Raw genomic sequence first — 26,174 nt, 5'->3', positions numbered from 1 at the left:
GTGTCCTGCTTCTATTTGTAATGTAAATAAGTGTACTAAATTAATGTCCACTTTATTCGTAGTTACGACACTCACTGAGAGGACACGCAGGGGTCAAAGTAGGAGAGAGAATGTGTTCTCCCTCAGACAAAGAACCATTCATCAAAACCAAATGTGCTGACCTTTGACCTGAAAGCTACACTTCTGAGAACTTCCCTCAAACCTTGGCGTACAAGTTCATCTCTCTCCTTCACCTTCTTTCCAAGAGACTTCCGTTGTTCTTTTGCCAATGCCCTTTGCAGCTGCCATCCTTTCCTCGAGGTAGCTGACTAGAGTATGATTCATGTATCCTCTCCCATCCCTGACAGAGACAATATGTCAGACCTTAAGCACCAGCAGTAGTGAGTCCAACCTGTGGACTGAGAAACCCTGTGTTCCCACCTGAGTTCCAGTAAGGATTGTTTCATTGTATCCTGCAGAGGCACTGGCTGCATGGACTTCTGACTCATAATCATCGCAGATCAACTGATAAACTTGAGGAAATTCCAATGAACAGCCTGGTACATTAGTAGTGATTTACAAGTAAATGCATTTGCTCACAATTCTCCATTACAAAGATGTCATCCAATATTGGGGGAAATTGTATATTCATGATACAGTACCTTTCACAAGAAAATCAAAGTTAAGTATCATGCACGCCGCAAAGCATTCTTAGAGAAGAAAAAGTAATGCTGAGATTATTGTTAAAATAACTTGAATGTGAATATCTGAGCCACAGCCTTCTCAGTTTACTATGTAAGGAGATACGAGGGCTATTTTATAGGATACCAAGTCAAACTTGCATTAATATGTTTTTTCTGATTTTCACTGACTTTTTGTCAAGTAGAAATTCTGATTTTATTGTTAATTATCTTTCAGTCCAAAGTTTGCAATTTCATCTGATAAAGTATCCAGAAATCTAATCTTTCTCATGTGCCTATCAAGGGACCACATGACTGACTCAAGTTTCATTAAGAACCGTAATACACTCACAAGGAGGAAATATTAGATTTTTTTTATCAAGAAATGGAAACTGTCAGGTTTAAAAAAAAAAGACATGGAACTAGTTAACTTAATAAATCCCATTCAAAAATATTTTCAAAATGTGTGACTTATACTGTTAAAATAGAAGGGGATGGCAGGAGATATTGTATACTAGCCTCCGAAACTATATAAAAGATATAGAAATTCTAGTTTCTGAGGAGAGAGGAAGGATGAGGGAGAGGAGGAGAAAAAGGCAGAGAGAGATTATGAAGTGAAATACCTTTTTCAGTATGAGTCACGATCACTGCTCAGAGGACCATCTCCAGCATCTCCAGTGGGATGCCTGCATCAGAAATGAAGGGGACAGTCACCCAGTGGACCTAGTGGATGTGTATTTGCATAGACTCTAGAGCATAGCAAGACTGGGAAGTAAGAAAATTCCCATGCTAAGTGGTCATGAGTGACTTTATTCAAGAGACTTAACTGTTTGTAAAAACGCTTAAACAAAAGTGAGACTTTACTATCCTGCCAAATAGACCATTGAACTTGAAAGAAAATAAATGTAGTCAGGGAATCACTAGAATAGGGGAAAGATTAAGCGAGTTTTCAAAGAAGAGTGTGTGGAGACCCTGGGAAATATTATTGAGGCAGCATTTTATACCATTGTGCAGAGACTAGAAAACTCCTAGACTCTCAGTAAGTACATATCCCCCTTCTTACCTACGGTTTCTGGTCTGAAGGTGAATATAATTCAAATTTAAAAGAGCTCATACTAATGATACTTATTTTATAAAAATTGTTGTATATGTAACAAAACATCCACAAATGTAACCTGAATATTTACTCAGTACAATTTATAATATAGTATGTTTACGATTTGTGGGATGGTGGGAAAACTGAATAAATTAAAATTTGCCCTTATACAATATATTTAAAATTGTGACTTAGAAAATGTTTCTAATGGGCTGGAACAAAATTTTTGTTAATTAATAAGAGCTTTATAACCAGTTTGCTATTGTGTTTTCAACCACCAACCAAAGAGTATACGTGGATGGGCCCGTGGCTCCTACTACATACATAGCGGAGGACTGCCTTATCTGGCATCAGTGGGAGGGAAGGCGGTTGATTCTGTGGAGGCATGATGCCCTAAGAGGGGTTATGCTAGGATGGTGAGGTGGGAGTTGGTGGGTGGGTGAGGGAGGATCCTTTTAGAGGCAAAGTGGAGGAAGATTGGGTGGGGGAGTTCGTGGAAGGGAGACCAGGAAGTGGGATAACATTTGAAATGTCAACAAATAAGATGATTAATAGATTAAAAAAAGAAATTTCTTTTACTATTTCAATGGGCATTGTATTCTAAGCACATGTAAAATAATAAAAATTAAATATATTTTTAGCCTTTAAATTGTCCTCCTTTGTGTGGTTTTCTCTAGTTCTGTGACATCCGATTATATAGTCCAATTCTGGAATAGTCATTTCTCACTTAGCAGACAGGAAATTGCCATGTCCGAATGGGTTTAGTGAGGATGCATTACATCTCACGCGTACACCTGCGGCATCCACAGTGTTAACCCAGTTATATTTTTCACATTTTTTGTGTCCTCACGTCTATATGGGTTTATGGTGTACAGATGGTGTGCTTGTGTGTGTTCTGGTGAGTGCGGTGCTGTCTTATGAATTCTCAAAGGACAGAAGCCATGTGGGCTCAGCTTCACTCCTTTAAGACAGGGTCTCTCCCAGAACCTTGAGCTTGGATGGCCTCTGGCCTATCTCCATTATGCCCCCCCCCTTCCCCACTCTACAGAGTTATGGACACAGACATGCACATGGCTGTTTATGTGGATGTTTGGATCCATGCACGCGATCTTTCCAGGTCCTGGTTCACCTCTTTGTACTATTGTTTGTTTGTTTTGTTTTTTTCCAGCTCTTCTCTTCCATGTGTGTGTCACTGGATTAAGTCAATATTCGTAAAGCTTCATCATGTGTGTTACTGTGTGTGCTTAAAGTTCAGCCTACACTGTCCTTTTAACTGCTCTAGAGTAGCCCTTAATGGCGCAGAAACAACTAATAACCAAAAATTAGCTTAGTCAAGCATTTTTGAAGAAGTAATTCTTAATACCTTCCTGATTTCAAGTGCTTAAAAATTGTAAGCAAGCATCTGGAGTGAGGAGTCAGTCAGCTAAAGCATTCATAATGCATTTTCGTGAAAATATTAAATACCAGAGATGTGGTTTTAGTTTTGAAAAGAATCTATAAGTCGATATATTAATCATTCAAAATGTAATAAATTTTATTTTAATCCACGGGAAGAATTGTAAATGCTAGTATTTTGTTTTGCCCTGGTGAGCGAAGCCCAGAATTCTAATTTGATATGAATGATGAAACATTCTTCAAACAGTTTTTTATCCATTTATAAATAAAAATGACAGAAACTGTGAAGAAGTATTTCTGATTCTGTAATAAATTATTCCTTTCCTCTGATAGGACTACTACTCAGATGTTCATGGCTCCCTCTCTCCAACAAGAAGCAGCTCACAGGAAATATGACTTGGGTGCCGTAGTCTGGATTTGGAGCAGGAGAGATGGCTCAGTGGTTGTGTGTTTACCCCCATCACAGAAGACCTGGGTTCAGTTCCCAGTACCCCAAGGGAGGTCATAACTGTCTATAGCTTCACCCTCAGGGGCTCCAGCTTCATTAGCCTTTTTCTGATCTTTGCCTGCACACGTTTGAAGGGGAAGTGGAGGAGCAAAAGATCTAGGAAAGAGGAGATGGAAGGCTAGGATGTGGCAGATGGGACACTGCGATCCAGATTTATTGTATGAGTGAAGAATCTATCTCTTTATAATAAAAGATAAATAATTTTTAAAAAGAAAAATAAATAACACAATAATACCTCATCAGTCCAGGATAATTTCTGAAGAAGTTTTAACAACCTTTAAAACATATATATATATATATATATATATGACATATGTGTATGACATATGTTTGATATTATATGACATATACATCAAATAATGAAACACTTTCAATTACATGATTTCCTGTAGGCAAACATTTGTATGGAAGATTCAAGCCTCCTCTGATGACTTCTTTTAGGAAAACTGGTAAAAGCTGAAAATAAGGTATTGCAGACACACACAAAACCTTTCTAGGTTTTAGAATTAAAATTCTAGCCAGAGTTACTATGAATGATAGCCAGTACTGAATACTTTATCTTAATAAAATCCTGACTGAAAAAATCAATTAAGAATTTTATTAAAATTATCCACTATATCCCTGCCCCTGCCTCGGTAAATGCCACATTTGGGTTTGAAATTGCTACTTGGAAGTCTCTAAAAATCTTCTTGTCACACGGTGTTCTATTAGATTACTAATACTGTACCCCCAGAAACTGGATTTGTAGTTCCATGTCAAGCTCTTTTCCTCATGTATGCTGTGAGGTGACCACAGAACTCCATCAAATGTTGTTTTCACAATGAACAGTCATCTTGTCCTCCCTGTGATTACTCTCTATCCACCATTATTCTTTAGACCCTGAATTGAGCTTTACCTTTATGAGGAAATGTCTTCCAGTCTAATTGCTTTACCCATGATATATACATATATACTATTAGTTAAAGTTCTCCATTTGTATATAACATGTTTAATCTATCAATTATCTATGTATGTATGTATGTATGTATGTATGTATGTATGTATGCATGCATGTATGTATCTATCTATCTATCTACTTATCTATAGATATTTGATATCAGGAATGAGCTCACATAACTACAAAAATCTGAGAAGTTCATTGATCCTCTTTCTGGAAATGCAGAAGAAGAGCAAGTGGCATAATTTCAGTCTAAGCAGAGTCTAAAAGCCCTAACAACTACGAGATGCCAAATTATTACCCAAAGTACAAGACTGAAGAAGACATATGCAGTTGATCAGGCAAGTAGGCAGAAAGAAAAAAAATCAGATTTCTCCTCCCTCCACGTTCTTGTCTTTTGACACTGGACAGATTGTAAATGTATCACCTCATCATCTTTGTTTGAGTCTACACACTCACGTGGTGATCTCACGCAGAGGAACCGCATATTTAACCACATACACGCCACTACCCACCCAGACAACTGGACATATGAAACTACTGCAATCACTCCAATTAAAATTATAGTTAATCTGTGATATGAACGTTATCTGTGTGTCAACTCCATTATCTTATTTCCAGTTTTAAACTGCACTTTGGCAAGAACTAGAGATGTTTACAGAAATGAACTCTGGTGGAGTTTAATGAAATTTAAATGTTTTAAGTAAACTTGAATATTTTAAATTTAATAGATTTCTAGTGACACACTAGAAACATTACAAGTCCATGGTAATAGCCATGATGCCTAGAAATGAAAAAAATGTAGTTCATGGTCAGTTCTGTCACTGTCAATTATTCTCGAAATACCTCAATTCTTGGTTGTACACAGTACAGAAAATGAGGAAGACAAGGTACAGGAAGTTCTTAGAAGATCCAGGAGGCAGGAAATAGTATGTGAACTGGTACCTGGTCTCACATAGTTTTGATTCTTGAACATACAAGAACACATAAGTAGAGTGATATTATGTCAAATTCATAATATTCTATCCATATACTCTGTGGGGCTGTAGTTCAGTGTGTACAGGTAAACACAAACACAAACAGTTCATTCCTAGGACATATATTTAAATTTCAAGTATAGATAACATTTTCTAGAGCAATGTTCCTCACCCTTCTGAATGCTATGGCCCTTTAATACAGCTGTTCTTGTTGTGGTGACCCCCAACCTTAAGATTATTTTGTCACTACTTCATAACTGTAATTTTTTAGTGTTATGAATCATAACGCAAATATCTGTGTTTTCTGATAGTTTTAGGCAGCCCCTGTGAAAGACCATTCAACCCCCAAAATATTGTGACCTACAGGTTGAGAACCCCTGGCTTAGAGAGAATATTTAGCAAAATCCAGGATATTTTTCTTGTCACAACGGAACATTGCTACTGATATCAAAACAAAGAGGTCATTTCATACCAGCACATCAGACACAGAGTACTTGAATTCTAATGGAGAGCACCGAACACAAATATAAATAGAGACAAAACACAGTGGATGCAAAACATAATTTTTCTGGTTCAAGCACAAGAAACCCATTTTTGAGAGGTAGGAAATGAAAAAACTGGGGGCAAGACAGGAAAGGTCACAGAGCACAAATCAACATGAAAAGCATGCTGCCAGAGACAGCGTAAAATGGGCAGATAGGTCAAGAATCCTTAGACACTACTGTCAGTCCCAGAATGCCTCATGTATGCTGATGGGCTTCCAGTACAGCTTTGTTCTCAGCAGTGCTTCCCTGGAGAGGACAGAGGGATCATTGACACAAAATGTCAGTGTTTGAATATGCACAGCATCTCACTGAGAAACTTACAAATTCACTGAATAATGGTTAGACAATTCTAAATTGTCATGTAAGTTTCACATTAGAATGTAAGATTAGAAAATAATCTATAATGGAATAGAATTGAAGACCCAGAAATGAACTCACACACCTATGGTCACTTGATTTTTGACAAAGGAGCCAAAACCATCCAATGGAAAAAAGATAGCATTTTCAGCAAATGGTGCTGGTTCAACTGGAGGGCAACATGTAGAAGAATGCAGATCGATCCATGCTTATCACCCTGTACAAAGCTTAAGTCCAAGTGGATCAAGGACCTCCACATCAAACCAGACACACTCAAACTAATAGAAGAAAAACTAGGGAAGCATCTGGAACACATGGGCACTGGAAAAAATTTCCTGAACAAAACACCAATGGCTTATGCTCTAAGATCAAGAATCGACAAATGGGATCTCATAAAACTGCAAAGCTTCTGTAAGGCAAAGGACACTGTGGTTAGGACAAAACGGCAACCAACAGATTGGGAAAAGATCTTTACCAATCCTACAACAGATAGAGGCCTTATATCCAAAATATACAAAGAACTCAAGAAGTTAGACCGCAGGGAGACAAATAACCCTATTAAAAAATGGGGTTCAGAGCTAAACAAAGAATTCACAGCTGAGGAATGCCGAATGGCTGAGAAACACCTAAAGAAATGTTCAACATCTTTAGTCATAAGGGAAATGCAAATCAAAACAACCCTGAGATTTCACCTCACACCAGTGAGAATGGCTAAGATCAAAAACTCAGGTGACAGCAGATGCTGGCGAGGATGTGGAGAAAGAGGAACACTCCTCCATTGTTGGTGGGATTGCAGACTGGTAAAACCATTCTGGAAATCAGTCTGGAGGTTCCTCAGAAAATTGGACATTGAACTGCCTGAGGATCCAGCTATACCTCTCTTGGGCATATACCCAAAAGATGCCTCAACATATAAAAGAGACACGTGCTCCACTATGTTCATCGCAGCCTTATTTATAATAGCCAGAAACTGGAAAGAACCCAGATGCCCTTCAACAGAGGAATGGATACAGAAAATGTGGTACATCTACACAATGGAATATTACTCAGCTATCAAAAACAACGAGTTTATGAAATTCGTAGGCAAATGGTTGGAACTGGAAAATATCATCCTGAGTGAGCTAACCCAATCACAGAAAGACATACATGGTATGCACTCATTGATAAGTGGCTTTTAGCCCAAATGCTTGAATTACCCTAGATCCCTAGAACAAACGAAACCCAAGACAGATGATCAAAATGTGAATGCTTCACTCCTTCTTTAAATGAGGAAAAAGAATACCCTTGGCTGGGAAGGGAGAGGCAAAGATTAAAACAGAGACTGAAGGAACACCCATTCAGAGCCTGCCCCACATGTGGCCCATACATATACAGCCACCCAATTAGACAAGATGGATGAAGCAAAGAAGTGCAGACCGACAGGAGCCGGATGTAGATCGCTCCTGAGAGACACAGCCAGAATACAGCAAATACAGAGGCGAATGCCAGCAGCAAACCACTGAACTGAGAATAGGTCCCCCGGTGAAGGAATCAGAGAAAGAACTGGAAGAGCTTGAAGGGGCTCGAGACCCCAAAAGTACAACAATGTCAAGCAACCAGAGCTTCCAGGGACTAAGCCACTACCTAAAGACTATACATGGACTGACCCTGGACTCTGACCCCATAGGTAGCAATGAATATCCTAGTAAGAGCACCAGTGGAAGGGGAAGCCCTGGGTCCTGCTAAGACTGAACCCCCAGTGAACTAGACTATGGGGGGAGGGCGGCAATGGGGGGAGGGTTGGGAGGGGAACACCCATAAGGAAGGGGAGGGGGGAGGGGGATGTTTGCCCGGAAACCGGGAAAGGGAATAACACTTGAAATGTATATAAGAAATACTCAAGTTAATAAAAAAAAAAAGAAAAAGAAAATAATCTATAAAATTAACTTTAGAAAGTAATAGGAAGATTATGAGTTAAGAGTTTCATTTGCTTCCGTTTCAGGTCTTTTACATCATGTAGACTTTTTAATACTCTTGAAATAGTCTATCAGCAACCAAGTTTTCTAGGAACTGGACACTGAGGGTTAATTTTACATGTCAGTTTGACTCAGTTGTGATATGTGGCTGTTTGATCAAACATAAACTTGATTTCATTAGAAGGGTATTTTGTAGATACGCTCCAAATTAAAGTTGGTTGACCCAAACTAAAGGTAATTGTCAGGATGAAAACTTCAGTTAAAGGACTAAGAAGAAGGAGAAGAAGGAAAAATATTTGTGCAGAGAATGTAAAAGAAATGTTTCTAGGTTATTACAGAAACTCTTAGTGAATTTCCAGCTTGTGATACCCTATAGCCATGTGAGTTGCTTTGAAAATCTCTCTGCAACATAGTATAGAGAGATGAAAGGAAAAGGGGTAGGCATGAAGAGAAGTAAAGGAGAGAGGAAAGGGGCAGGACAGAGCCAGGAAGGGAGCAAGGAAGAAAGAAAGGGCGAGAGGGAACAAAGAGAGAGGGGAGGGCAGGGAGGGAGAGACAGAGACAGAGACAGAGACAGACAGACAGAGACAGACAGACAGACAGACAGACAGACAGTCTAGACTGACTATCCTGATACAAAAACTCTTTGTAATGAAATGACAATATTTAGATAAATGAGATGTCTTATGTTAGACTGCTACAATAAGACATTATATATTACAAAGGTTAAACAAGTATTTACTGCTAATTTGTCCTAGAAATGAGGAAACACAAGAAAGGGTATTAGCTAGTTGAGTTCTTGTCCTTGAATAGGGCTTTCTTTCTCTGTTTTGTAGCTGCTCCCTTCTTTCTGTATCCTCACACGGCAGAAACGAGAGAAAGGTAGCATACCCTCTTGTCTTTTCTATGTGAACCCTAATCTCAAGACAAAGAATTGGTATTTCAAATCTGATTATGTACAAAAGGCCCCCAGTGAGATTCTTCTCAGGGAGCATTAAACTTGCTTTCCCTGAGGAGTTCATAAAAATACATGCCGGAGTGTGTGATAACCGAAAATGTTGAATTCTAAAGACCTTCCCCAATAAACGGACTGATAGCTCCAGACATCCTGCTAATAAAACGCAGTGTTAAACATTTCTGCATTAACAATGAATTCACTTATAGTAACTTTTGGCATCTTCAAGAGAGGTGTTAGATATGAGATTGTGAGTAAGTTGACTGAAAGTGTCCTCTTTCAAAGAAGAGAAATATTGTGGATTAGTGGGCATAGCAAACAGAGCATACAGAAATACGGAACTCCACACCAAAAGAAATCTCTCCATATATAAACTGTCGCTTTTTTAAAGAGTTCCTTACATGGGTCTTTTTCACTGTGATCTCCCATATGTTGGTCAGTAAGAAGTTTCTGAAGCCCTGGTGAGCTTTTTCATGGGTCTAACCTTGACTCTCCACCGCAAGCTCTATGAAATGAACAAGCACGTGGCTCTGGGACTGAAACTCTAAACCATTGTGTGGAAACCAGAAACACTGATTTCCTCCACTCAACCACAGTTTGCCTCCACTCATTCTTTCCTTTGGTTAAAATATTTCACAAGTGAGGCAGCCTAGATTTATGGACAACAAGGTCCCAGAAACAGATTTAAAAAGAGACACAATCAAGCTACCTCAAGCAGGTATCAGTAGGACTTCACCATAGGCCAGAGAGGGGTTGGTTAAAGGCAATTTTTTAGATGGGGCTGCAAAATTGTTCCATTAATTAATACTAGTTAAGTATAAAATTTATTATTAATATTCTGTATCTGTTAATTAATGCTGAAAATTAATATGGCAACAGTTATTCATTAACAGGTCAGTTCCCCCAAATAGCCATACAGAGACCTTTTAATATTTCAAAACTCAAGCCTTACCTAAGCAGATCCTCAACTAGCTCAACTAAGTTAACCTGACCACCTAACGCCATGCAGTTAGCTGTACCTTCCAGACCAGCCAGTAATCATTTCTGTCTCCCCTCAGGTCGCCTTAGGAAAAGTCCTTTCTTTTTCTTTTTCCCAGAGTTCCTTTCTCCCTTTCCGGAAGTCGCACCTATCTATGTCTACTGTCCAATCACCGGCTTTAGCTTTTCATTGGCCATTTAACTTGGGGAACAAGCTTTGCACAACAAAAGCTGATGTATATGAGAACTTGCTTTTGGGACAACCCGATCTAGGGGTTAAAAATTTAGCCTTTGAATACACAGCAGCGTCAGATGAACCCCGACAATTAGGGCTTAGCGATTAAGAAGAAATAAAAATATTTCTTAACATTTTAGTTTGAGAATCGATCTTTCTGTTGTGTTACTGGGGGTTTCGTAGAACTCAGAGCCCTCACACCGAAAACAAGTTGAGATGTATGAGGAAGAAATGAAGTAGCTTCCTGGTTTTACTCTAATGTTTAACACTAATCAAAGAAAAAGATAACTGTTCTAATTACTCTCAGTCCTCTGTCCTATTTCGTCACATAACTACGACTTCATCCAGTGGGTCCTAGTGAACTAACTTGGCCCTGGCTGTAAGACAACCCTGTTTTGTGTTAGATGTAGGGTCTCCTTAGATGGTAACCTGCCAAAAATATCTGTTGTATTTTTTTTCTGAAAATCTATGTGTAGTTATATGTTTGTAATCTTAGCCACTCAGGAGGTTAAGGCAGGAGAATTGTAATTTGGAAGATAGTCTGGGCAATTTTTTAAGACCTTATTCAAAGTAAAATTATTTTAAAACTTAGCTGTATCTTAGTGATATGACATTGTTTTGCATGTGCAAGAGACGGAGTTCAAGCTCTAGTGCTTCTTCTTTGTGGAAAGGTTTTCTTTGATCTAAACTTCCTCCCCTCTGTCCTTCACTGAGCTTAGACATCCCTCCTCAGATACCTTGACATCTCCCTCACTCCTACTTTGTAATGACAAATCCCTTTCTTGTCTAACCCTCTGTGGCAGCTGCTCTCTCATGGACTCCACGTGGTGTGACACATCAGTAGAATGCCTTTGGTTTAAATGAAGTAATTAGCTAGCTAACTGACTGACAGACTGACTGACTAACGCTTTCTGTTTGAATGATGACATGCTCTGTCTCTTTGCAAAATCTTCTCAGTGTTTCTTCTGAATTTTAGGTTTTTATCCCCAATATTGACATGTCATGTGATGTTAAACTAGAATTGCATTTGTAGGAGCCTCTTGGAAGCTGAGAATTCACACCTTTGTCCATCACAGTATAGCAAGAACCCAATAATTCTTTTCCACTGAATGCCCCACCAAAAGCAAGATGTCTGAAGTAATCACATGAACAAATGGGCCCATGAAGGAATATTAATCTCTTAAGATATGAAAGATGACATGAGGAAAGAAATATGTGTATATATATATATATGAATATGAATTTTCTCCCAGAGCATCTGCTTTTCTGTCAAACGAAATATTAGGGGAAACAGAGAAAACAAAATCTTAAAACAGTTAAAACATCAGATGCATTGAATAAATAAATGTATCATCGATAAAAAATATGAGAATGCCAAAATTCATGTTGCAGGCATAAGTTTATTTAAAATAAATTTGAGTGAACAAATCCTCAGGAAATAGAGAAGAAATTTAGAAACACTGATGGTACCAGAAACGATGCCAGCATTTACATAAGAGTTAAAAATGCCAGCTCCCTCTTGTGGTAGAGTTGAAAGGTCAAAGGTAGGTTAAAGGCCAAGGTTACTTTGTCTTCAAAAAATAATTTGCTTCCAGGTATATCAAGATGCTGAGTCCGGGAGAGACAGATGCTCATTAAACAATCCTAAATGTTGGAGAAAAGGCCATTTAAGTCCCATATGGTAGAGAAACCTTCAGGAGACAAGTAGGATGTTCAGAAATTTGACCCGCAAAAGCCAGAGGTATAGCCTGGTTGGTAATAAGATGACTGGACACTCTTAGAAGAGAAGTATCCTGGGCGGTGGAAGTTGCATCCAAAGCCCTGAGAGCGAATGCCGCAGCTTCCGAATCCAAAGGATCCAAAGCCAGAATTGCCGTATCCCAAAGATCCAGTAAATCCTCCGTGGCACGGGCTGGAGAAGTATTGCTTGGGGCGGAAACAGGATGTCTGGAAGGATGCAGTACCCACACAGGGCAAGTGGCCCTCAAGTGGCTCGTTGAAGGTCTCCTGCTGTCCATTGTAGAAAGCGGAGCCCTGCTGGAAGTTCTTTGGAGAATAAACTACATTGCCGATGGGGTAGAAAGAGTTGTAGGTAGAGACTGGCTGCCTCAAGAAGCCTCCAAAAGACTGTGAGGAGAAGTTTCCAGAGTTGCAGGCGTAAGACATGTTTGTCAGGAGCTCTGGTTTGAGTCGGGTTGCAGTAATGAATCTGCGAGTATGAATACCACCGTCTAACCTGGGTCCTTATATACCAGAAGGATGGGTGTAGTAGCCTGTGTCCATTTTAATGAGAATGCCTAATTAGGCTCCAGTAAAAATGAAATACTTTAACCTTCAAAGGACGTTTTATGAATGTGCACTTCTAAATGAAGGAATTTCATTAGTTTTCAAAGCAATTATTCATGAAGTAAAAATGCAATTTCTCAATCTCTACAGTAGGTCGGACGAAAGCCACCATAATTGAACCTTTAAGATGGATGCTTTATTTATGCTTCAAAATGTGATCGAGGGTGTGATATAGCAATAATCCTGCCTGGTTCAAAACTCCACAGAAGTTTGTATTCTGGAAAGAAAAGTATGATGCCCCAAGTTGAGAAGCTTGATTGAAAACAAAAAATAAATCCCCACTTTATGTCTCTCTCCAAATGCTGTAGATTCTGTGAATGAAACAGTGCGATACGAATCCTTGGGAGGAAAGAATTCAAGTTCAACGTCGTTTATAATACACTTTATGAGTTTGTGTTTGTGAACACGACTATAGAAGGCTGAGAGGACCAATGTTTGCACCAATGCTTAGAACATTAGATTGTAAAATATTTACCTCACAGAATAAGTGCCTCACCTTTCCCCTTTCTTCTTTTGTTCTCTCCTCTTTTCCTATTCCTTCCTTCTGGATAACAAATTCAGGGCCCCATGTATCCTCTACTACCCTGGGATGTGTTGCTGGCCCTTTTGTATTTTAGTTGCAATCTAGTGTCCTACACCTTCATCATTGCTTCATGATGGACGTTATCAATAAAGTTATCAAGCTTCACTATCCAAATAAAATACCTTTGTCTTCATAATATTCATCCCTTTCCTTGCTGGTGGTGCTGATGTCCCTGGTAACAAAACAGCAAGTTTTGAAGGTTATCCTACTGCTGTGCCACCACCCCTTTCTTTCATTTAATCTTGTTACACAGAATTAAGGAATATGGAGAATATCTGCCTCATGGCGCTATCACAACAGGACTGAGGCTTAGAAGAACTCATGGTTACAAATGACCCTTCCATGCGGACATATCAGTACGGAAAGGAGTTGAATGGGATGAGAATGTGAAGGCATCGCTTTGGAGTCGCTAATGCTGTGTATCTATCAACCAGCTCATATATTCTTCCTAGAAAACGAAGCGTTAAGATGTCTCTGCCCTCTTCCACAGGCGCAGAATAGCTTGCTGCGGAAATGGTACACTGGCATGGGAAATTGCCTAAATAACCTTGTGGAGATGAGAAAGTGTTGTATGTCATCGTTCTCAGCACAAATTAGACACTGAAAACGAGCTGAGACTAATTTTATGAAAAGTTATGATTACTTGGTCTGCATTTTTAAGGACAAATAAAAAAAAATGAGCTGTTCTTCTAGGGTTCTGGGAATACTGAATTAGATTTCTGTAGCTAGAATTCCAATCTGATTTTAAAAAGGAGATGAAGAACCAGAGCTGGAGACATTCGCCAACCTCTCTCTCAAGCTGGAGCCTTGATGAGTCTGAACATATTACTTTAACAAAGGAAAGAAAGAAAATGATGCTATCTCTCTAAAAAAAAATTCTAATGTTCAGAAGTATAGGGAAATGCTCTTCTTTCAAATGAAACAAATCAAACAGCATCGAAGCCACCCCGAGCCAGCCCTCTGCAGTTTCTCCTCCCCCACCTCTGGGCATCAGTCTTCATTAGACTCTATACCGAGGTGGAAGACAAGCTGTGGAAATCAAGGAAATATGACCCTCACTTTGGACATTTTGCAATACTTGTCAGAAGCACCTGAAAACAATTTAAGTCAAAATGATATATGCCGCCTACGGCCGGGGGAAGCACCTCCCAGCCATGGCTCCTTTGGCCCGACACCTCAAGGCAATTGCTTCATATGATTTTTTTTTCCTTTTAGAATAAGGACCCTTCCCAGGTTCTGGAAAGTCATTTAGTGGGAAACAAAGATCCTGACTAGAGATAGAAATATCTTTGACATTATTACATCTAGCTTTGTTCCTTTTCAAGTATTTTTATCGTCCTAGATGGATAATCTTTAACATTCAAACTAGCACAAAGCATAAAGCATTTAGCTTACAGTACAGCAAACCAACCCTACCTCATCTGTAGGCACACGCGTGTGGACATGCATGTGAATGCACACGACACACACACACACACACACACACACACACACACACACACACACCACAAACACACACAAGTTAAGATGGATATTAAATATCTGGATTCTACTCTTCGGCAGTTACATGAGAAATAAGAATCTATCCGTGTTTCAGTAACACCATTTTGCTGAAGTCCATTTTTTTTTAAAGTCCTTCTACATCTTGCATATCAGTGTTTTGATGACACTATTCATCACGGAAGCTTGCCATTTTGAGGCAGCAATCAGTGTGCGTTTTTGTTTAAAAGAAATGACTACGTGTGGAGCAGCGAACATCTTTGCTAGCCAGATGGCAACAATTTTGGGACAGATTGTGCAACGGGTATCAATTATTTTTAATTAAGCTAGCTTCCCTCAGCCCAGACAGTCTACCTCTAAAGCAGTTTTCTGAGTGATGTGCAGGGTGACCTTTTGCTGAGGGAAGATGAATAATAGCTTTGAAGATTGAGCACTATTACCTGAATTCCAGGGCCACAGACATCACTGCTCTATCCAGTTGTGAAACCACACAAAAAGTAGATATGTGTGACTACGAGGGTATTTTTAATTCAATTAAAGCCGCAGGTAAATTGTGTTCTGTGCCATGGGGATGACACACCCAAAGACAGGGGTATATAAGTGGTTTGTGCCTAAGAAGAACATTCTCCATCTCCCATCCTCAAAGTCCTATCTCCTCTCAACATGTCCTGCAACAACAGCTGTTCTGGAACCTTCTCCCAGTCCTTTGGGGTCCAACTGCAGAATCCGATCTCTTCATGTGGCTCCTCCTACCCCAACAACGTCTTCTACAGCACTGACCTCCAAACTCCCATCACCCACCAACTGGGCTCCTCTCTTCACAGTGGGTGCCAGGAAACCTTCTGTGAGCCCACCGGCTGCCAGACATCCTACGTGGTCTCCAGACCCTGCCAGAGGCCTTTCTACAGTCAGGGGATTCGAGGGTCCTTCAGCCCCTGCCAGTCAACTTTTTCAGGATCTCTGGGACTTGGTTCCAGGGGTTTCCAGTCTTTTGGTTGTGGCTACCCAACCCCAGGATTTGGATCCCATGGTTTCCAGTCAGTGGGATGTGGTACCCGTACTTTCTCCTCCCTAAATGGTGGGTCCAGCTTTTTCCGCCCAACCTGCTTCTCTTCCAAAAGCTGCCAGTCTGTTTCTTACCAGCCAACCTGTGGGACTGGGTTCTTCTGATCCGTATTGGGGAAATTAGAAATGTAAAAGGTACCTACTACCTTCTATGCTAAGAGCCGCACTGCCTTTGGATTTTCTGCATTAGTCTAGGAATTTGACTTCTACTCATGAGTTCCTATAATTGGAAAATGTATTTAAGTGGAGAAAGATGCTGAATTGTTTTCTTCTATGTTATAGGCATGCAAAAAAATCAAGCATAATCCTTTCATATCTCTTAGCAATTACTCAGACTTCCTGTCTTGATTTTTGCAAGGCAGGAGGTTGTAAGCATAAATAAAAATATTCAACTGGACTTTTAAATGTCTTGTGAATACCATTATTGTTACTTTCATTTTCTTGTCTTCAAAACTACTTCAGAATATCTCCGTGGGCTTTGCAGTACTGTGAACTTGACATTTTAATTGTATAGAGTAAAGTCATCCTTTTGTGTTTGAAGCATTTTTTCAACTTCTCTGTTTTCTCCATCTGTTAATATTTCACACAGTGAAGTGAAGAGGGCACCTTACTGGAATAAAAAACTTAGAGCTGCAATTTTCCAAACTGTGCCGTATAATGTCGGAAGAGAGATTAGCCTTATGAAATACATTCTAAAATAGGAGCAAAATTACAGGTAGGTAAGAAGTTACATGATCGGCTAGGTGGAAATGGGGACCAGCCCCCCATCTTTACTGACACATAAAGAGAACTTTCAAACGAAAGCAGTTGCTTTTCAAGCAGTTGCCATTGTTCATATGATACTTATATATTTTGGTGATGCCCCAGTTTGGTCTTGTGTCTCTTGGGTTTGACAAAAAGCATTTGGTTTATACACATATGTACATATAAATATACATATTCATGCACATATACATCATATACATCATCTACCTATACTGTATTTAAAAGCCATGTAAATATTCTTTTGTTTCAGGATTTGACCTGGTGTGGAAGTGGGGTGTCGCATTTGGATAATGGTGAGTAGTATCACGAAGGCTTCACCATTTCCTTCCAGGAATCGCTGTCCAAGGTGGAGATGATCTATGCCCAGGGTCACCCCATGATATTTTTTATTCCAGTTTTGTCTCAGCATCCAGTTTCACTTGCTAATGTTCTCACAATTTTCCTTTTACTTAGTGTAACCAGCTAAAGTTAATCAGCATACGCGCTGGCTGCTCTAGGAAGCTATCACTGGACTTTTGCCTTGGGTTCATCTAGTGTGGTTCAAGTTTTAGGTAAAGCAAACTATTCTTGTCAAATCTGAAACGATGGGATTCTCCTATTAGAGAAGAAATCTTCTTACCAAAGAGAATATTTTTTTTTTTAGTCAGAGACAGCACTCAGAAGGATCACCATGAAATAATTTATTGTTTTTTAATAATGTCGTAGACAATCTACACAGATTAAAAAAGAAGGAGGAGGAGGAGGAAGAGGAGGAGGAAAGGAAGGAAGGACAGAAGGAAGGAAGGAAGGAAGGAAGGAAGGAAGGAAGGAAGGAAGGACAGAAGGAGAAAAGGAAGGAAGGAAGGACGGAAGGAAGGAGGGCGGAAGGAAGGAAGGAAGGAAGGAAGGAAGGACGGAAGGAAGGAGGGCGGAAGGAAGGAAGGAAGGAAGGAAGGGAGGGAGGGAGGGAGGAAGGAAGGAAGGACAGAAGGAGGAAAGGAAGGAAGGAAGGACGGCAGGAAGGAGGGCGGAAGGAAGGAAGGAAGGAAGGAAGGAAGGGAGGGAGGGAGGGAGGAAGGAAGGAGGGAAGGGAGGAAGGGAGGAAAGAAAAGAAAAAAAAAGCCTTAGATTCAGGCTGAATCTTTTTTTCCTTTCTCCAGTTGTGTACTAATGGGCACATCCACACCCAACATGATGAAGCAATACCCAATAACCACCACTAGGTGGGAGTAGTGGGAAAGTTAGGTGTACAGTGTGGGCACCAGTTTATGCTGCCTCTGAACACGAGGAAGAATCCGAATTCCCTAGAGACTGTGGTGTGAGCCTGCTTCGTAGTCTTTAAATTCACAGCTACTTATTATTTTGGAACAGCGTGTAGAACTTAAAATTTTGTAAAGCATTTTTTTCAAAAACAATTAGTTAAAAATAATGTCATTTTTTAATGGTAAAGAGGAGTTGTGCATTGAATTTATACTATCATAAAGGGTTCATTTTAAGCCTGTAATGTGTACGATAACTGGGAGACATTCTCATGATGGCTGATGTCATCTCTGATTGCATGTAATTGAAGACACATAGTGTCTATAGAACTGGAGAGATGGCTTCGTGATTAACGGGTGGGGCTGATTTTATATATATATATATATATATATATATATATATATTATGCACACATAGATATATGTATGTATATATATATTAAATTATATATAATCTAAAAATAAAAAATAAAAGAAGGAATAAAAATTAAAAAGGAAGGTTGATTTAAAAGGAATACACAAAACTTGTACAAGCCCAAACTGGAAGAAATCCAGGCATGGAGAGAAGGGCCGGACACAAAGGGTGCCTAGCTATGGCATGATTGGCAATTGTTAGCTGCAGAAAAAGGGAAGGTCAGGTGGTTTTGTTTGATTGCTTTTTTTCGTTGTTGTTTTTGTTTTGTTTTTAAGAGTGTACCCCTCTGGTAGGTTGACCATACTTCATTGATAAGTCCGCAGACTTAGGAAGCACAATCACTCTTGAATTTGTTTTAAGGATAACATTTGGGTAAATAGAGAAAGGGGGTTAAATTTGGGGAAATCTGGAGGATAGGTGGGGGTTAAACATGATAAAAGAAGTTATGGGTAACTCAAGACTCTGAAGAAACTAATTGGAAGATGGTTGCTTAATATTATGAGACAAATGTGTATTTAAGTGTGAACTTTCTACATAAATTTTCATTTATTTTAAATTATTTCCCTAGTGTAAAAGTAACATTTTATACATATACTTAAACAAACACAAACCTTAAAGCACCAGCAGAAAGCAAGACAATCTATTGGTAGAAGACACTTTTACTAAGGGTGAGAAAGACATGGGGGAGGAAGGAGGAGTCAGAAGAGGGAGAGAAAGAACGACAACAACCAACAAAAAAATCTCTCTCGAACCACTGCTCTTAAATCTAAACTTGCATTTATTTTAATTTTTTATTGTACTTCATCTATATAAAGCTAATAAACTCGATGCAACAGATTAAATTTCCTCCTGAGACAAATTACCATATACCAATCAGTCCTTGGTTATAATGTGAGTTATGTTTTTTGAAAACAAAAACAGTTCCAGAAAGAACAAGGAACTGATATTGTTTATGAATTCAAATTATAATAAGGTTTGTTCAAACTATGGCAAGCATCAAGCCCTTGTAGAGTCTCCCTTTCCTCCTGTCTAAAAAGAACAATAATCTGTCTCACTCGGATGTGTAAATGTTAAGAAATAAATCCTATGTCTCATATCGCCTTGCTCCATAGAGCATGCTGTCAAGATGATGCCAGACAGAACACTGGCACACATACACGTGGTAGGCTCACAGTCCTTCTGAAATCACCCTTTTCTAACGTAACACACACATATGTGGGTATCTCAAAATTTGCATTAGGGTAACAGAAGAAGCCTACTGCCATTCTTTCCCTACACAGTGATGAAAATCCAGGAGATTACAAAATGCCAACTAAGGAAAGAGGCAATGTGATGAGGACATGTTGTTCGCTGTTGGAGGGATCCTGAGGTGGACAACTGTGAGAGTCTCCAAATGTTCTTGAAAGTTCCTAGGAGAATGCAACCCGTTTGCTGTTGATAAGGTCCAATTCAAAATGAATTTCTTTGCTAGATGTCTTTTTTATAATTATGTATGTATATATATAATTACATATATATGTGTATATATCCTCCCATAGTTTATAATACATGATTTCCAAAAGCATATGCCAATCTATGACTTCTGCTCTAGTTTCAGAATCAGACTAAGAACATTGAGTAAAAGTACTCAACATTTCTTGCATATATCATCTATAGGTTTATGGAAGTTGAATTTGGGGGAAGCATCAGAGAGGTGACAGCACATCCTGAACCCTGATAGCTGTGGTTTTTCCTTATGCATGTTTGTTGATAATGTACAGAAATATACGGTCACACAGAATTTGTACTTTCTAATCTGTCCAGACAGTTACCTGAAACTCATATTTTTCATGGGAAAAAAAAAACCTCTACATTAAAATACTAATAGGCTTAGATAGTTTTTATTTACGTATACATCCCACTTATAAATCTTATTCTTATTTATCTTATTCTTAATGGTGTAAAATTTTAGTTATCATCCCAATTGCCTTGTTTCTCTGAATCAGCAGAAATTCCTTTTATCCAATTCCAGCAATTCTCTTTGCTAGTCAGCCATGTGTTCGAGTGTCAAACATGATATTCCTACAGTTTCTTATTTCAAATGAGGATCACAACTAAATGTAGAAATAGGTTTTCAAACACAATTAAATAGGTAGTTTGATGTGTAACGAATTCCCCCCGATATGAATGCAAATGTATAAGCAAATTAATAATAAAGTGATCAATACATTGAGGTTTCAGAATGCATACATTTATTAGGTTAAAATTTTCATTTTCAACTGCTCTTGGATGAAAACCAAACTACATATACCATTTTTCCATAGTAAAGAGAGAAAGGAATAATTGGAGGTTACACACAAATTCCAGAATTTCCCAGTTATTGAGAATGAGAGATGTTGTTAATGGAAGAAATAACAGAAAGCAAGAGGGGGTAGCAAGAAACAATGGCTGCCGGGCATACAGACTTTTACTAATATATTGCCTGAAGGAAGAGGGAGGCTTAGCCATTGAATCCATAGAGAATATTACCACAGGTTTCATAGTATGGTTGGCAGATACTAGCAGCCAGGTGGGTTGGGTAGCAGAATCTGTACCCATAACTCAGTAAAGGGAAGCCAGAGACTCCATAATTCAGAAATTCAAAGCCACTGGATCCACGGCCCATGATGTAGCATCTTCTAAATCCATAATCCATGGAGCAGCAGCTGTTGGACCCAACGCCCATAGAGCCGTCATATGTCCCCTGGCAGGGACTGCAGGCTGTGGAGCTCCTGGGGTAGTAGCAGGGCATCTGGCAGGGGCTGGACGCCACACAGGACCTCTGGCAGATGGAGGGCTCAATACAGGTCTCCTGACAGTCACTGTGCAGAGAGGAGCTCAGCTCACAGGTGCTGGGAGAGCAGCTGGTAGTGGTGTAGACCAGGTTGCTTGAGCAAGAGGAACAACAGGAGGAATCTGAGATGGGCAGGCAGCACCTAAAGGAGGTAGACAAGTTATCTGAGTGGCAGTTACAGCTCATGTTGAGAGGAGATGTGAGCTCTAGTGGATTTATCTGAGAAGATCCTGAGTTTGAAAGCCACCTGTGGAGACCTGGGCTTATATACTCTCAAGAGGAGGTGCGGTGCCCAGGGGTGTCAGTCCTGTCCTATTTGTAAGTTGTCCTTTAGAAGTGTGCAACTAGAAAAAGAATGTGAATCTTACAAATTTCTCTGTAATTGCAGTTGCTTTTGAATAGTTCTCTGCACAGTGTATTTATGGCTGTGGTAAGTTCATTGTAACACAGAGCGATAGGCTGCTCCTACACCAGAAATGTCAGGATTATTTTACACTAAACATTATTTCATAATGTCCAGGAAAACCCTTGTTCCTCCTGACATACTCTTTGTGTGTTTTGTCATAGGATGTTATGAGGAAAACATTTTTCTTTACAAGGTAAGGGATGCAGGTATCCTGTAGTTATTGTTGGTGTCGCTGTTGTTAATGACTTGGAAGCATACCTTTGGGCTTGATGTGGAGCCTACTGAAGCTGAACCCTAATGTCACTTCACCTTTATAACCTTTAAATCATCCTCTGTGAATTTACCCAACATTACTTAACCGAAAACTTTAAAACAAAAAGAGAGAAAGGAAAGCTGAGTGATATCGAACCTTGCAAGAGAAAGGGAAGAAAACCATGATTGGGTGATTGTAGTGGTGGCAGCAAGGGACAGAACTGAGACAGCCTGACGAGTGTTAGTTTTGGACCATTTGCTTGCAGTTAATCTGGCAAATATTCCCCCTCTCAGGCCTCAGGTGTACATGTCTTTAACTGAATCCTTTGGAATATCCTTCATAATAAACAAAGAAGTATATGGCAGTATCTCTGTGAGCTCTGTAAGCTGTCCAAACCAACTAATCAAAACTAAAGAGGAAGTTATGAGAAGCTTGATTATACACTCGTGGGAGTATGGTGGCATCTAACCCTAGGCAGGCAGTCTTGTAAGGCTGGGGTGAGAAACACACACCATGTCCATGTAGCATAAGAAATATGCTAGGTTAATGACAGCTAACTGTTGCAAAAGTGAGTTTCATTTGATGGGTATAAGAAACAATGCTACACCTAGCATCATCAATCTCCTATGGCTGTGGTATGAGAACGAGGTCAGTGGTGGGAGGGGGGGTCTATAAGGACGAGGTGTTGGGGAATAAAAGCCTTAGCTTTTGTGAGACACAAAAACAGAACAAGTGCCTTCAGGTGAGTGTCCTCCACACCAGAAGGATCAGTTGAGGGTCTGTAAGAAACGCAAATCGTATTCTCCATGTCAGTCGAACCCAACTCTAAAAATCATTTTTGTTAAAGTTATTGTTAAAAATTCATACAATCTGTTTTGAATACATTATTGTATCTTCCCAACTTGCCCCAGCTTATCTCTACCTCCCTAACTACCCAACTTCATGTCATGCCCACCCTTCACAAAAGAAAAGAAAAACTCCAGAAAGAAAAACAGAAAGGAAGGAAAGAAAGGAAGAAACCAACCAACAAAGAAAGAAACAAAGAAAACAAGACAAAAAGCCCACTAAACAAAATAAAACCAAGACCATGCACACTCATGCACAGAGAGAGAGAGAGAGAGAGAGAGAGAGAGAGAGAGAGAGAGAGAGAGAGAGAGAGAAGTGCATTTTGTGTTAGCCAACTGTTCTTGGAAATGGTCCCTGCCTTGGAGTGTGCCTGATCTACTTGGTGACATTCCTTTGCAAATTGCTGATTTTTCCCTTGTTAGAAGGTAGCAATTGCAAATGGCTTCTTGGTTATGGAGTGGAACTTTGTATCAATTTCCCGTTCTCAGTGCTAGAATTTTATCTGGTTTGAACTTGTATAGGTCTTTTGTTTGCTCTTAGGGTTCTCTGAGAGCTCACATTTGCATATCAGTTCTGTTGATTCTGGAAGACACTGTTGAAATCCCTCCTTTGCCTGTTATAATCTTTCTGTCTTCCCTTCTGCATAGATTTCTGAGCTCTGAGGAGAGGAGCTTACTGAAGACATCCATTTAGTACTGAGTACTCAGAAATCTTATATGCTTTGCACGTTGTTCAGTTGTTGATCTCTGTGTCAGTTCCCATTTCAAGTTGAAGCTTCTCTAATCAAACTCGAGTGATTCTCTGCTTTATGGGTACAACAATAGCATTAGGACTCATTCTCTTGCATGTTCCTTTAGAGGACTAAGAGCAGTATGTTCTGTCCTAGGCTTGTAATCTATCAGCCACTTGGACACTTCAGCCGTGTCATGGAGTGGACTGTGATTCTAGTCAAAAGGTGGGTGGCCATTTCTCTAACACCTGTGCCACCATTGCAGTCAATTTTATTTTTTAGTCTGGTTCTTGGGATCAAGATGAAGCTTTACAGAGGCTCTATGTCGCATTCATAATAAAAGATACAAATCACAGTTACTTAAGGATAATATCGTGTCAAATATAATAAAGTGAGAAACCTATGCAGAAAATTCTGTGATTCTTATGAATGGGCTACTCAGTAGGGTTTTACCAAACTACAGTATTGTAGCAATCAAAGTGGAGTTTTAAACTGTTTTTAAAAGTGTATATTACCTAAACTTTCAATAAAAGTTCTCTTCTCCCCTTAGTAGTTTCCCAATCATTGCATTCAGCGTTGTCTCTCACTCACTAGTTAAAAGGAAACATATGCAGACGTATGTTTTGTCCCAATGCGTGTTTGGATTATGGAGTTCCTGGCTTCCTTTTCTTGAGTTAAATGTCTCATACTACCTAACATATTTGGGGTTTCATACCAAAACCCTCTTGCTACAGTCAACTTAAGCAATGACGCCTGTGGCATCCACGACTCGGTCTTACATTCTCACAGTGTTGCAGTCAACCTCTCTATGCCCTTATCTAGTATTTCCATGATTATTCCTACTGCTAACAATTTCTTATTTATCCTCAATTTCTGGCAGGTTCTGAAATAAGTGAGAAACCAAATTACACCTATTTTCTGTACTAGGGATGTATGCCTGTGCTCTGTTTCTGGTGAAAGACCAGCTTTAAACATACCATTGCAACATGACACCACAACATCCTTCTCCTATTATTGATATTTTGCTCATAGTTTTTGCCATGTGTGAATTTGAGAGACTAATCAAATATAGGTACGATTGTATAAGTGGATTGGAAAACATACATTGCATTGGGTTCAGTGCCTTACTCAGAGCAGCCAATTCCTAGAGGACTGTCCTTTGCAACTGTAGACTGTGCTCAAAGGTAGGGAGCACTGCTCAGATTGGAGGGCATTAATAAAACCAAATAGTGCAAAACCAAGAAATATATATATATATTTCAATGCGTTTATACAGAGGAAAAACATAATATATTATCTAAATGTAGGTTTTCAGCCTTGAGAAAATGTGGTATATTTTCTCCAAATAGACCATCTTTGGCTAATATCCCTGAGTTCCATGGCTGGGCCATTCTCCTTGCATGTCTTTTCCACATGGAGGGAAAATCACAATGATTTTAGCTGGGAACACCATAGTTAAGGAAGTTATGGGAACCTCCTAATATTTCTCCTAGGCTCCATCCATCAGCCTGGGAGCAATGCTTCCTAAAAGTCTTGAAGATATTTTATTACTTAGTCTCAAGACAGAGTATAAGCCAGAGACCTGAGAATAGTTAAATTAGCCTATGGTCTTGGAAAGAAGGTTTTACTATGAGAATAAATAAAAGCAAGTTATAAAGAAACATCGTAAAGTTGCTTTCACAAGTCACAACTGATATGCAGTGTTCTAGGGATTCACAGGCACATTTTGGAGAGACTCTTGGAGCAGCAAACCTTGGTATCTGATGGTTCTAAGGGAAAAACATTTCTTCATCAGCGTCTGTCTTGTACTGGTTGAAATTGTGTAATTTCCTGAATTCTTCTATCTATGTAATAGAGGAAGAACAAGTGGGACCTTTGAGATAACTATGTGCCAAAGAAGTATTGGGCAAACTCTAGGAAAGATACTATTCATAAGATGTATGTGAACCTACAGTGTTGTGTTCTGTGTCATCTACGGCAGCAGACTATGTGGAATAAAGTAATACAAGGTGAAGGATTTTCATTTAGTTCTCAGGTATGCAAGAGGACAAAAGATTATTGATAGTTCTGACAAAGGGAATAAAAGGTCTCAAAAGAACTTTGGGGCTTGCCAAATTATGTGTACCAAAGCCTCGTAAAATCTACATTCTTAAAGGTGTCTTGGTTCTTCCTTCTTTTCTGAATGATTGTTTTCCAAAATATACAATTACTACCATAATCAAGGAATGCTTTATATTCTTACCATAAAGGAAATGGATTCATATGAGTAGATTGAATCAATCGCATCTCTCACATTGTCCTCATGGATATCTTCAGTAGTAGGATATTAAGTTCATAGGCTACATGTCCAAGAGTAGTGTAACTGGATTATATGGTAGATCTATTTCTAGCTTTTTGAGGCACCTTTGCATTGATTTCCACAGTGGTTGCACCAGTTTTAAATCCTACCAACAGTAAGATTGTACCTTTGTACTAGAGTCCTGTCAGCATTATTATTTTTCAAAATATTAGCAATGCTGACTAATGTAAAAAGAAATTTCAAAGTAATTTCTAATTTGCACTTCCCTCATGGATAAAGATATTGAAAAGTTTTAAGTGTTTAAGTATTAAATATTTTT

The 26,174-nt window shown here is 39.2% G+C and overlaps 3 protein-coding genes across 3 annotated transcripts; 1 reads left to right on the top strand and 2 right to left on the bottom strand.

Moving 5' to 3' along the window:
• Positions 1–11,977: 11,977 nt before the first annotated feature.
• Krtap15-1 (keratin associated protein 15-1) lies at positions 11,978–12,802 on the bottom strand. Its single transcript, NM_001105896.1, has one exon. It carries the CDS (start codon positions 12,761–12,763, stop codon positions 12,311–12,313), a length of 453 nt encoding a protein of 150 aa, NP_001099366.1. The 5' UTR covers positions 12,764–12,802; the 3' UTR covers positions 11,978–12,310.
• A 2,842-nt stretch (positions 12,803–15,644) lies between these two features.
• Krtap14 (keratin associated protein 14) lies at positions 15,645–16,487 on the top strand. The gene has a single exon (NM_001109326.1). The coding sequence runs from the start codon at positions 15,690–15,692 to the stop codon at positions 16,194–16,196; it is 507 nt and encodes a 168-aa protein (NP_001102796.1). The 5' UTR covers positions 15,645–15,689; the 3' UTR covers positions 16,197–16,487.
• Positions 16,488–20,717: 4,230 nt separating this feature from the next.
• On the bottom strand, positions 20,718–21,522 carry Krtap13-2l1 (keratin associated protein 13-2 like 1). The gene has a single exon (XM_006248117.3). The coding sequence runs from the start codon at positions 21,505–21,507 to the stop codon at positions 20,989–20,991; it is 519 nt and encodes a 172-aa protein (XP_006248179.1). The 5' UTR covers positions 21,508–21,522; the 3' UTR covers positions 20,718–20,988.
• Positions 21,523–26,174: the final 4,652 nt, after the last annotated feature.

Source organism: Rattus norvegicus, chromosome 11 (assembly GCF_036323735.1).
Source record: "Rattus norvegicus strain BN/NHsdMcwi chromosome 11, GRCr8, whole genome shotgun sequence".
NCBI classification, from domain to species: Eukaryota; Metazoa; Chordata; class Mammalia; order Rodentia; family Muridae; genus Rattus; species Rattus norvegicus.
The sequence above is the reverse complement of the archived record's forward strand: the minus strand, read 5'-3'. Positions and strand labels throughout refer to the sequence as shown.